The sequence below is a fragment of the Pocillopora damicornis genome, chromosome 3, assembly GCF_964200805.1.
Source record: "Pocillopora damicornis chromosome 3, jaPocDami1.2, whole genome shotgun sequence".
Lineage (NCBI taxonomy): Eukaryota > Metazoa > Cnidaria > Anthozoa > Scleractinia > Pocilloporidae > Pocillopora > Pocillopora damicornis.
Window position 1 is genome coordinate 8,905,304 of NC_142672.1, and position 13,042 is coordinate 8,918,345.

The 13,042-nt window shown below is 36.0% G+C and overlaps 1 protein-coding gene across 1 annotated transcript; it reads left to right on the forward strand.

Moving 5' to 3' along the window:
• The first annotated feature begins 3,242 nt into the window (after nucleotides 1-3,242).
• LOC113680591 (G1/S-specific cyclin-E1) lies at nucleotides 3,243-12,927 on the forward strand. The gene is made up of 10 exons (XM_089200406.1): nucleotides 3,243-3,647; nucleotides 3,871-3,943; nucleotides 4,015-4,074; nucleotides 7,102-7,449; nucleotides 7,913-8,059; nucleotides 8,165-8,260; nucleotides 8,848-8,994; nucleotides 9,420-9,528; nucleotides 10,174-10,331; nucleotides 11,213-12,927. The coding sequence occupies exons 1-10, from the start codon at nucleotides 3,634-3,636 to the stop codon at nucleotides 11,357-11,359; spliced, it is 1,299 nt and encodes a 432-aa protein (XP_089056532.1). The 5' UTR covers nucleotides 3,243-3,633; the 3' UTR covers nucleotides 11,360-12,927.
• Nucleotides 12,928-13,042: the final 115 nt, after the last annotated feature.

The following is a 13,042-nucleotide window of genomic DNA, read 5'->3' on the forward strand; positions in this document are numbered from 1 at the left end:
TCGAGAAAGTGGGATGCATTAGTGATTATTCAGTAGTTAGTGTTTAATTTTTTTTAACTTCAATGAAACTCAAGGATATCGAGCACCTCTTTAACGATGTGGTGGCTAGCTGCATTCCATTAGCCCTTTCCCTTGTCTCTGTAGAAGCAAACTTTTGACTTTTCTATTGTCCGGAGAGAAGGCTAATTGGGCATGGAATCAAGTGCAAGGGCATGAGAAAAACACCTTAACCATTGTAGTCCCTTTGGAGCATCAAAAAGTGTCGCGAATTTAAATGCCTCTTTGTGGGTTGCGACTACTATTTGCATTTAATATGAGGAATGATGACACCCTGGCTGAAATTCCAGACATGAAGGCGGCCCATTTCTAAGTAAAACGTTTAGTGGCAGACAAGTCGACGAGACATGCACGTGTGCCACTTGCTCATGATTTAACTACAACAGTGGATGAAGGAGAGTTCTACGTGAGTATGCTCCAAGCATTCTTCGTGCGCCGATAATCCTTGTGTTCAGGCTTCCTAGCGTATCGTCTGTGACTGCCCGAGCCGCGAATTACACGATAGCCCGCGTATTGTCCTCAAAGGCTAAGTTCATGAAGGGGATTGTATATGTGGTATTGATCTCAAATCTCAAACGCCCCACCACTTTGAATGCATAAAAGAAAAGAACCCTCCTTTATCGGTTTGGCTACAAGCACATTTCGCCATGGGAGGTCTGGGTGACTATCAAGTGTCGTGATGGAAATTGCAGACAGAATGATAAAGATATTACTTGGTGCAAACGGGCAAACCGTTTGCATCGCAAGCACAAGAAAATGATAAGTAATTACACTCTTTTTTTCATAAGAACGACTAATTTGGGTACTGAGGCTAAACGTTCTAAATTTTTTCTGCGATTTGAGCCTGAAAACGTTTATAATATAATATAATATATTCTCAAATTTGTGCGGTAAAGTTCGGACGTGAGTTAATTGTCCTGTTAGACCACAGTTTTACATTTTTTTTTTACCTTTATTTATACTTATTACAAAAAAACGAACAAAATTATATAGTTCTAAACTGACTCTTAGCCTGGGTATATTCTTCGTATGTTCTTAAAAATTTTGGCTAATCTCTGCCTGAAACAAGGTTCTCAGTATTAAAAAAAAAAACCAGCGTAAGTGGTAAAGATAATTAAAGAGGTTTCTAATCTTCTTGCTCGATGGCTATAACGAGTTTTATTTCTTGGGTGGGCTTCCGGTTATTCAATGGTATACTTCGGAAGTATAACACTTAAACCATTCATTCATTAATTGCACTTAAATATACTCGTGCGAATCCCTTTTTCGTCGAACTGTTTCATGAATCCGAACGCCTGATTACTAGCCTATCATAAATGGAGCCACATACGCTGGAGAACCTGTGAAGGCATACTTAAATATACTCGTGCGAATCCCTTTTTCGTCGAACTGTTTCATGAATCCGAACGCCTGATTACTAGCCTATCATAAATGGAGCCACAAACGCTGGAGAACCTGTGAAGGTATACTCAGGATGAATTTGGTGGAACCTAAAAGACCTCATGGACACAATAGACGGGCGTGACTATTTATTGTTCCCTTTTTCGTGAAACAAACAAAACTGTTATTCTTTTCTACCTGTTACAAAAAATAATCCAAAAATCAATAAGGAAATGGCTCTCGGTTTATGATCAAGTTTTATTGAATTGTATTAAATACACTTTTTACACTTTGGGAAAGAGTAAATTTGCAGAAGAAAAACGGGTCAGTTTTAAGCGTCCTTTCTCGAAGCCGAGCATGCCTTACCTTAAAAAACGCCTGAACGGGAAATGTATCTTGGACGTGAGTTTTTACATGTCTTCCCCTCTGCCTCTAACCTGTCCTTAAGACAGGCTCAAACATTGAGACAACAAAACAATCCAGATTATCCATGCTTAAAATTTCCTTCAGAACCTCCTGAGACAATAACATCCGTATAAAACAATATTTGACTCCTGTTTGCGTATTTATCAAAGTGTTTAAACCTGAAAGTTATGTCCGTGCCGGCTAGCTTTCTGCTAGGATTAGTGACAATTACCGAGGTTTCATGTCGCCTATCTCATCAGAGTTTGAAATGGAAGAACGGTAGATTGAACCCACAGAAGACGCCGACCAACCCAATAAACGTAGTGAAAATGGAAGCACCTTCTACGTGAAAAGAGAAAAAATTGAACAAATGATAAAAAATACAATTACCACCACGTCAACAGCCATGAGCAGCTGTTGTTACACCCTTTCTGTACGGTACTGCTTAACTAGAGGCTTAGGGATTCCCTTGTAAAAAAAAATGTAAAGAGATACGAGTAAAGCGCATTTGTGATGATAAAAAAATTCCCTCGTTGGTCTGCAGTTCGGCACACAGATAAAGTAAGGCGCGGTTCGATAGATATTACACTATCGCCCCTCTTTACTTTCAACCACTGTCTCTTTTGGCTGAATCAAATGTTCTTTGAGCAGTTGTCGTGATGCGTGAATATCGTAGTTTCTGCCTTTGCCTCAAACAGTTTATCTTAACAGTTGCAGTATTGACGGTGTCAGATGGACAAGAGGATTGGTACACAAATTGAATCTAAATTGGGAAAGATTAGCCTACGATGGCGCAACATGCGATAGTCCGCAATATGCGGAAAACTTATAAAAACCAAAATTGATTTAATACCCCATTAAATCGTAAGTAAACTTAATCCGACTTAAGCCGAGAATATGGAACGAGCATGATTTCATGTCTATCGCATCGAGCGACATCACACTTCAGTACCTACCTCTGAGTACGAATCTTTTTATGCGTTCAGAATTTCTCAACTGTTGCTTTGGAATAGAAGCTTTCATGGTTTGTTTTCTTGAAATAGGAGGTTCTCTTAAGCTCTGTCAACCGTGTGATTAATTAGTAACTTCCATGTATTATAGACGTCAAATCTTTTGTTTACTTTTTGTGTAATGTAATTAGCATTCAAATGCGGGGGTCCCTCTTAAAGTTTTGAATATTCAAATGAAAATTTCATCATCCAAAACTCATGGTGTTCTTATCAAATCCTTGGCACTTGTGATCCAAAGAAGATCAAGATGGGAGAACCTAGAATTTCCGCATTTTAAGCCTAATGTTCGGGTTACTTAAGGATGTGTTGAAAATCAACGCACGTGATAGGTCAATAAAATCAAGCCAAGACTTGTGAAAGTTCAAAATGCCTTCCCTTTCGGTTCTACCTATTAAAGCTTGTAACACCTTTCATTTTTTCCCTTTTTTCACCCGTTCCCCTCAGTTATTTTCGTTGCCGAGGCCTATCGCAGGCTGACAACGCTAGCATCTGCTGGTAAAAATTCACTGGAAGTAATCACAAAGCGTGACAGAGTCCCGGGGGTTTGTTATGCGTGGCCTGATTGGTTCAAATTATGGCGGGTAATTTGTTCAAAAAGGGGCACGTGGAGAAAGTGCACACAAAGTATTCGCGCAAAAATCAGTCATTCATTCCGACAGGAGACCTGGTCCCGTGAAGGTCTCGATTGACTGATCAAACAGCTCATCTGTAAAAAGCTTAAACAAAATTTGTATTCTTCTAGCACTGCATCGATCAGTCTGCTTTTCGATTGATTTAGTAAATGGCAAGTGAAAGGTTAGGATCGTAAAAAAGCCGTGATTGTTTATTTTGTGATTGCAAGTTAATTGTAAACCCTCCTATGTATGCCATATCAACAGGCGAATCGAACTTATTTATTGCTTTGCCCTTGGGCAACTAATCTTTTAGATCCTGGGATTTTTCTTTTCCAGAAAGTGTTTTTTCACAACTCACGATAACTTTTCAGTTCTCACATGGCTGGTTGTAATTATATTTCTAGTGACTGTGCCGCGAAAGACCTCCGCCATTTGAGTTTGGAATCTGTCGACGAAGCGAACATACGAAAGAGGAAGGTAAGTATGAAATGTGTTTTCGCTACTTTTGTGCATAATACAGATTTGACAAAGCTTTCGTTCACTTGTAGAGGGATTCTTGCTCCAGAGGAGCTTCTAGCAAGCGGACGAGAGCGGCACTGCAAGGGAAGGTAAGACAATGTTTTACTTTCCCGCCATGGACGAAAGCCTCCCGCCATTTTGGACAGTCATTGTTCGGTATGATCGAGAAGTTTGCTTTGAAATCATTTTCTCTGAGCTTACATTTCGTATTGGTTAAGTACGAAAATGTCGTTTGCCTGCTTATTTAATCTTTCGGCGGAATGCGAAGATCGGGAAAATTTCGACAATTACATTCCCCCAATGTGCTAACAAGAACTGCTCATCCGAACAAGACGAAGTGCTAAGTCTTGATAGAGTAGATATTTCATTCATTCTAATTTGCTAGTGAAATATTTCCTCTAGATACAAATTAATCGGGAACCACGGTGCTTTCGTGAAAAAGGAACAAAAATGATTCAAGGGATCTACATTCCGGGAGAGACGGAATTTTGATTTGAGTTTCTCTAATTACTACTACTGGCGTGGTTAGTTTACCCCCTCGCTCTTAAACTGGTGGTAGTATTGACGGATTGAGCCAAAATCAAAGATATTTGTGATTACGACTTGCTGAGTAACCAGTTACCAATTTATCTGAACTGGTGGTTCTGAGAAAGTGTCTCTCTGACCTAACATGCTTCACTTTATTCTACAACAAAATAGCTTAAGAGATGGACATTTGTGTAATATGCAGGAAATATTTGCATGATCGTTCACCAAATCTTGTCACCGCTTAATTAAACTGGTTTTATCTAACTTCGTGTTCAATAGATTTTTTGACTGATTCGTTCTTCTAAGGAGGTAATTTCCTTTGTCATTGAAAGACCAAAATTGCATGGGTATGATTATTTGTTTCTTTTTGATAATTATATAATTTAAGTGATATTAATTTCTCCTCGTGGGCAAAGGAGTTTAACTGCAAAATTTATTAGATGTTAAATGAAAAGTTGTAATATCTCTCGTAGTGTTGTCGAATTTCTACTCGAACCAAAAGAGCAATGATTTTTTTATTCCAACATTCAATGGCAAATTCTTGAAATTTTGTGGTTGCCACATACGAACTGGTGTAATATTTTTGAAAAATTCATCAGTCCATTTCATTTTTTCATGATGGGTTGTTTACTTTAGGTATCACGGTTACTGCAAAAATAATAACAGCTTTCTGTTTGTTCTAGAGGACCACCAGTGTTTATATTATTTGTTCTTAATCTGGTTTTGCAATATGAAATTCAGTTATTCCATAAATTTTATGATATTCATTTCAGTTATATAACAGTTTCCCATTTAAAGAATACATAACATGCTAGATATCCACAAGACTTCAGCATGTTGCAAATGAGCAAAGCATTTTTTCGTTATAGAGTGTTCTGCCACTTTGCACAATTTCTGCTTCGGTGGATAACCTCAGGTTGACCTTGTTATTTTCTATTATTTTAAGCTTTGAGCACAGGGTGAATATGTAAATATTACAAAAAATCCAGCTGTAAATCTTAACTGAAATGCTTATCCCTGGATTCTTTTCTCTTCTATTACGACTTTCAATTTAGTTTATTTAAAGCCTTTGTATTTTGTTGAAAAAAAATACCCAAAGCTATCTACACAATGAAATTTTGGATTCCTTTGTATGTAGATGTTAAAAAAAAAAAACTGAAAGCAAAAACCAATTAGTCAAGATTGTGTTTCATAGTTGACTTCCACAAATAAAATTTTTAATCTTTACAGAATTGTCAGATAAAGAGATCACCAAAATTTAATCAACAGACAAATACCATTTTTCAACCTTGATTAATTTTTACTGTGTAATATGTCAGATTAAAAAGTAAATACCACTGTCACTTAGTTTTCTTGACCATGTTTGTTTAATTGCCCAACTGAACATAAATAATTGGCTTCAGTACAAGTAACCTTGGAATGGCTTACGCTTGAAATTAAAGGTCAAATAATAAAATATTCAACATACAGAGGAAACCAGTTGATATTGAAGATTAAATGTTAAGAAATCCAGGATGGATTTTAACGAAATCTACATAGGCTGGTGTTTAATATCTTTATTTAAGTGGCTCTTTCTTAGTGTCTGGGGACAGATTTCCACCATCTGTTCCCCTAGATTCTTTATAATTACGTTACTCACCTGACATACACAGAACAACGACCATTTTATAGAAAGCAACTTACCCAAGTTGAAAAAAAAATGTTTACTTTGGCTTTAAGGGAAAATAATTCAGTTTTATTTGGCATACTTATTATATAATAAATAAACTAAACATTCTTCCAGATAATTTGCTTAAATATGATATGGGTAACAGAAATCCAGCTTAAACTTTGCCACACAGCTGTATAAACCTAACAGTGTTTCATGCAAAAAATGTGTGACAGTTTGTGGGTAATCTAGAAAAGAATTAAAAGTCACACAAGTTTCTCTTAAGGGGCACATATTTGAACTAGAGTATAAAGAGAAGTTATTGGCCAGGATATTCTTCCCTTTTTCAATCTGTACCTCTCTCATCTCAGATAGGAATCTACATGTTGGAAACTTTGTCTCTGTTTGATGATGACCCAAGTTCATTTTCAAGTCATCATGCTTAATGAGCCATAAATAGTTCATAACTGCATGCCATTGTCAGAGAGTTTTTGTTTTGTTTCTCGGGTATCCCAGCCTATCATTTTGGTATTGCAATATTGTTAATATAAAGAAGGAATTAGTGATTAAATCAGCACTTTTTTGAGCAATACTAGTTGTTTTGGTGTTTCTACACTTTTAAAAGAGATGTATGTTTTTTACTCCTTATTTCAATGTTCCAAAATACACCTAGTTAACATTTTATACCCCTTCTGCCACCCTAAAGTATTTTTAAGGGTTTACACCTACATTAAAACTTTGGAAATATATTTCTACTTTTATTTTAAGAAAAAATATTTTGCAGGTTTCAAATACTATTTTGTCTGAAGATGTCATCAATTATAGTATGATCTACAGCCAATTATTAGCTCCCTATATTTAAGATATTACAGATAACATGCATTCATTTATTCACCTAAAAATGACTGGTAAACTTGTTACCATCATTTCTTCATTTTAGACAACCCAGATGTCTGTGCAACCATTTTGCAGCACTGAGGGAAGCATTAGTGGATTCTCAAGGATTGAAACAAGAAGTCAACGACAATCAAAGGCATTAAAGGAACACACAGCAAGCAACGCTCTCCCTGAGTTTGGGAAATCTAGTAGTTTTACTTTCAGCAATTACTTTATACCAGTTGTCAAAAGTGTGATGCCTCTTCCTGAGCTTGACTGGGCAGATCCCAAAGAAGTGTGGGCAAAAATGCTTGAGAAAGAGAGGAAGTATTCAAGAGACCCTCTATATTTTAGAAAACATTCATTTATTCAGCCAAGGATGCGGGCAATTCTACTGGATTGGCTAACAGAGGTAAATACTTTTAACACTTTCTTTTTATTTTCCTTTTGATAACTATAATGATTGTACATAAGTGTTAAGTGAGAGCCTTGAAGGCATCCAAGCATACATTAGAGGACCCCCCCTACAAAACTTAGTTTTTGAATGAAAGTTTAAGGCAAAGCTGACATGTATAAAGGAGTAGAGGAGGGGGGGGAGTCTGCTTTAAGTAAAAAAATATATATATCTGGTAAAATCACACAACCAAGAAGTTTGAATTAATCCATGACTGGAGGTGTAAGAATTTGGCCATGTTGTGTGTTGGAGGGAAAGGCTCAAACAGCCACTTACTGTAAACAAAACAAATGAGCGCACTCCAAACAACCCCTGATTACTCCTCTTTACTCATCGCACAAACATGCTCCTTAAAGAGAGTGCAAAGTATTTCACAAATGTGCTGAACATTCTAACATTCTTTATCTTTCTTTGTGTCTAGGTTTGTGAAGTTTATAGACTGCACAGGGAAACATATTATTTGGCAGTAGACTTTGTTGATAGATACCTGTCAGTTAAACATGATATTGCCAAGCAAAGACTGCAACTTGTTGGAACAACAGCATTGTTTATTGCTGCTAAGTTGGAGGTAAGAATTGGTTTCAAACAATTGTTATTATGATTTTTCTTTCCAAGAAAGAGGTGCGAGTTAAGTATGTAACGTGTTTCTTTACACTGTTTTCAATATTTACAGGAAATTTACCCTCCCAAAATAAGTGAATTTGCATATGTCACTGATGGTGCCTGTACAGAAAATGAGATCCTACATGAAGAACTGCTCATGTTAAAGGTAACTAAATGATTTTAATCCCACAAAATTCATGTTAGGGATGCTGTCATGGTTTCAGTATTATTTATACCATTTCACAAGAGATATAACAGCTAATCAGTTAAGTTAAGTAAACAAGTAAGTAACCGTTATCAATGTGGTATGGTAAAGTGAAAGTCGATCAGAGTGGGAGAAAGCTTTTTACACTCAATGGTATCAACCCAAACCTTCCCAGCATGCATTTAGGGAGAAGTCTCATTTCTGCTTTCAAACCATTTTGTTTTTGAACTTTGAATGTTTGAACTGCATTCTGATATTAAGTATTAGTTGCTTTATTTTCTATTGCACTTCATGTGTAAAACAGTCATGCAACACTTGGATCAATTTCAGTTTCTGAGCAGCTGCACATCTACCTTCCCCTAACCCAATGCTAACCCTAACCTGTTACAATTTGACTGTTGTTGGATCAGGGAAGGGGTAGGTGTGCAGTTGGTCAGATACTGACATTGATTCCAAGACTCTCTTGTGGTATACCATGGAATGTTCCACTTGCATGTACTTAGTAAACACACTTTTCACTCATCTATTTTTTGCTTTCTTGTCTACAGGGGTTGTGTTGGAATTTAACACCAATCACTGTCAATTCATGGTTAAATATCTATTTACAGTTGTCTTGTGTAACAAGTAAAAACGGTAAAACATCAAACTTCAGCATCCCTAACTACTCACAACCAAGATTTGTTGAAGTTGCACAAGTAGGTCTTCCCTTGCATATTTATTGTCTATTCAATGTGTGATTGGTTGCCTCTTAGTCTTTAACTTTTTCTTTGTTTTAAGTATCTATGCACGTATGCATAGATGCATTTATGTCTTATTAGTGCAGCTGCACACCCACCCAACCCCTAACCCAAAATTAACCTGATATTTTGATACTGACATCAATTCATATTATGCAAGTTGTGTGATATTTTTGAGAGCCCTGTTGGGGAGGGAAAAATACCTGTATTGAGAAAAATGTATGCTCATAACATAATGTTACAACCACTTAACAGGGGATTTATTCTTCTGCTGCTAAGAATATTCCATTTACTAATATTTCAGCTTTAGGTTTCAAAATACATCCAGTGGTACTATCTGAGAATAGTGTTGATTGCTGCCTTAATTTTATGTCTTTTTCTAGCTTTTAGATCTGTGCATCCTGGATGTGGGTTCTCTGCAGTTCTCCTACAGTATTCTAGCTGCATCAGCTCTTTACCACATGCTTCCAGTTAATGTTGAACAAGTTACAGGTAAGGAACAAAGATCAGCCTTGCAATAACATCCTGTGTTCAGGTAATGGATGATGTAACTGTTGCAAGACAATGATTCCTGCACATAGAGAGGTATTGGCAAAATTGCATTGCAACATGTTTGTGATATACAGTAACTACAACTTTGCTCAGTTCTTCAAGAGGCGGTCTTGTATGGACAGGGTGTTGATCAGCCATTGGAGATCAGGGAATTCTCCAGCACCTTAGCTTTTTTAACCCTCTAACTCCCATAAGTGACCAAGAAAGAATTTCTCCTTACAATATCAAAACAATATCAAGCAGACAAGTTATGAGAATAAAGAAAAATATCAGTTAGGGGATTATAAGATGATCCAATACTAAATCCTCCAAACTAACATCACAAGAACTGTATATGAGATAGTAAGGAGAATTACTAATGAGATCTTGGGAGTTAAAGGGTTAAAATTTTTCACAGAATTCTATGGTGACTTTGATCCATTTTCCCTCTGCTACATTTTTAAAAGAAAACCCTGATGAACTTTTAGCGACTCAAACTCCTTGCAAGCAACAATATAACTTTGTGACAGTTGCCAGAGCTCATGAGAAAGGTCAATAATTATTGTGCTCTACTAGTTATTTAAGTTATCTTACATTGAATTCCAGGACATTCACGGGAGGAACTTCACCCATGTATTCAGTGGATGACATCTTTTGCCCACATCATAATGGAAAAAGGAGCAGCAACCATCAGAAGTTTTGAACAAGTTCAACGTGAAGATGCTCACAACATCCAAACTCATGCAGTAGACATAGCATCACTTGTAAGTGAAAACTTAAAAGGATCTTTACATTATGATGGCACTTGTTCATACCTGTACTTCTGGCTTAATCCTTTCACCCCTAAGAGTGACTAGCATCTAATTTCTCCCTACCCATTGCCCCTGAATCAAAGTTGAAGGTCATGAGAATACAGGAAATGATCACCAACTAAAGAACCCCTTGATTGTTAACCAAATTCTCCTAGTTGGCTCCTTGGAAAATGTACAGAGAGCAGTGTGGAGAATATGCATACAGATGTTGAAGTGTATAGAGTTCAAGGGAAATATAAGGATCTTAGTGGTCTATAATAGTACTTCAGGTCATCGTATTCTCCATATCGTGACCAGCAGTGGTATTAATAGACCTACCCATGTACAGAAGTCAAACTTGATCGTGATCTAAAATCAAGTTTCCATTTCATCAAACCACTGTTGCTCACTTTTGTACACCTCTCAGTGGCTTCCTCCTTTAAATATTAAAAATAAACTATTTGTAAATTTTTGCTTAGAAGGGGCCTGGCCAAAGGTTTCTAGTGTTAAAAGCAAATATAATCAAAATGTGAATTCAAGAAGTTTTCATCTTTAACCCATTAACTCCCAGATTAAATTTGTCATTCTTCTTACTGTCAATCATACAATTTTCATGTTAGTTCAGAGTATTGATTAATTAGTTGATTCAATTTAGTATTGAATCAACTAATTATCCCCAAATTGATGTTTTTCTTTATTCTCATCACTTCTCTGGTTGATGCTGTATTGATATTGTAAGGAGAAATTCTGTCTTGGTCACTCATGGGAGTTAAAGGGTTAATAATCAAGGAGGTACCTCAGGAAATTAGTACTGTTATTGTATTTAATTGTAAAATGTCATAATTCCTTTTCAGGATAAAGCTTTAGCTCTTCAAGGCACTCTTGGTAAAGAAACAGCAGAAAACAGGTCAAGATCTCCAAACATCGAATCATTTAAACCACTTACCCCACCAAGCAGCACAAAAAAACCTGCCTTAGACTCTGTCATAATGATAGAATGAAACAAATTAGGTCCACGTTAAACTTTATTCATGCTCTGTTTCATCTTTAGAATACTTTATTAGGGGGTTTTCACAATTTGAGCCCAATATTATGGCACTCTCCTCTTGGTGTTAACTCTATCACCCCAAGGAGCCATCAAAATTGAATTCAACACCAATCAGGCAACATTGCTTTATTTAACACAGAAAGACTCGGATCTAAAATTATAAGAAGTGTACTGCAAACAGTGTGAACAATTAATATTTTGCTCCTGGGAATGGAAGTGTTAACCATCAGCTAATTTATTTAAATGAGACATTGGTCACAGAAAAATCTTGGGATAGAGAAGGATGTTCACCAAAATGATATTAGCAATGCAATCTCTACAAATAGTACTTTTAACTCAGGATTCTTGGAGTATAGAGTTCTATCCATTTTGCATTTTGATCTCAGTTAGTGGAACCTCCCAGATGTTTAATGATCAAGTCTCCTGCTGTGTGTTTTTACCCTTTAATTAATATTCTTACCCTTTTTAATTTGTGTGTATGTTGATAGAAACCTTCAAAAGTAACAAATGTTAAGTTACACCAATAGTTGGCAAGTGTGTACCTGCAACTTAAGTCTTTTTTTACATTTTATTATTAGAACTAAACCATATATTGTATAGTCTAAGAGTATTTTTTAAATTTTAAAGAAGGATTTTTTTTTCCTTCTTTTAAGTAAAGTAATTTGCATGACAGATCTGTTTTAAAGTGACAAACATAGTAGTAAAAGTAGCTATAAATAGGCAGGGGTCAAAATAAGCTGCTACTTACCTGAAAAAGTTTGACTCCAGGAACATTTTTTGATGCTATAACTTCTAGAGGGGATTAATATAACATCATAGTTATCCAGGAAAGAGATGAGGAGGATAATCAAACTCACCTTGATAAAACACAGTTAATTTACCAAATGGTTATTAGATCTTGGTAGTTAATGGATGAATTACTAAATGAAAAAAGTTTTAGGAGGTAAGTTTTTTTTATGGTGTCATTTGACTAAAAAACAACTAGTTTTGTTTTTTCTTCCTGTTTATAAAATTTTTGTTGAAGAGAATTGAAGACTTAATTAAGTGAATATTTTAAGTATATTATTTGGAGTTCTGGTTGAGCTGGAGTCAGTGACTGCATTGTAAAACTTCTTTTAACATAAACAACATTTTAGTGTAAGTATCATGACTGGACAGGATTTTTTTATTATTTTCAAGGTTTTTCAGAAGTGTTTGTATTATAGCAGGTATTTGCATTTTGCATCAAATTTCTACAACTTTTAAACTTCCTGTGTTGAAAGAGGGGCAGAGTAGGGTGTGAATTGCTTAGACATACCACATTATCAATCATTTCACAGTAATTTACTGTGACTTGTGTACATAACCATATAGAGCATGTTGAAGCTTACAGAGTGTAATTATTTAGGTAGGCTGTTGAAATTTTTAAAAAAAATTATTCCACTGAGAACATTAAGGAACAAAAAAAATTGTATATTTGTATGCAGACTCATGATAATTTTCAAGTTGGTATGAGTGAACTCATTAAAGTTTGTCAGCTAATTTTGTTCATCTTAGTTCTGATGCTTAATGGCCCATTCAGCCTAACAGCTTACTCCAGTTTCTGTGGTTGGTCCATTGCAGGTCAACCACACCCCCTTCCCCCCTTTTCCGCCCC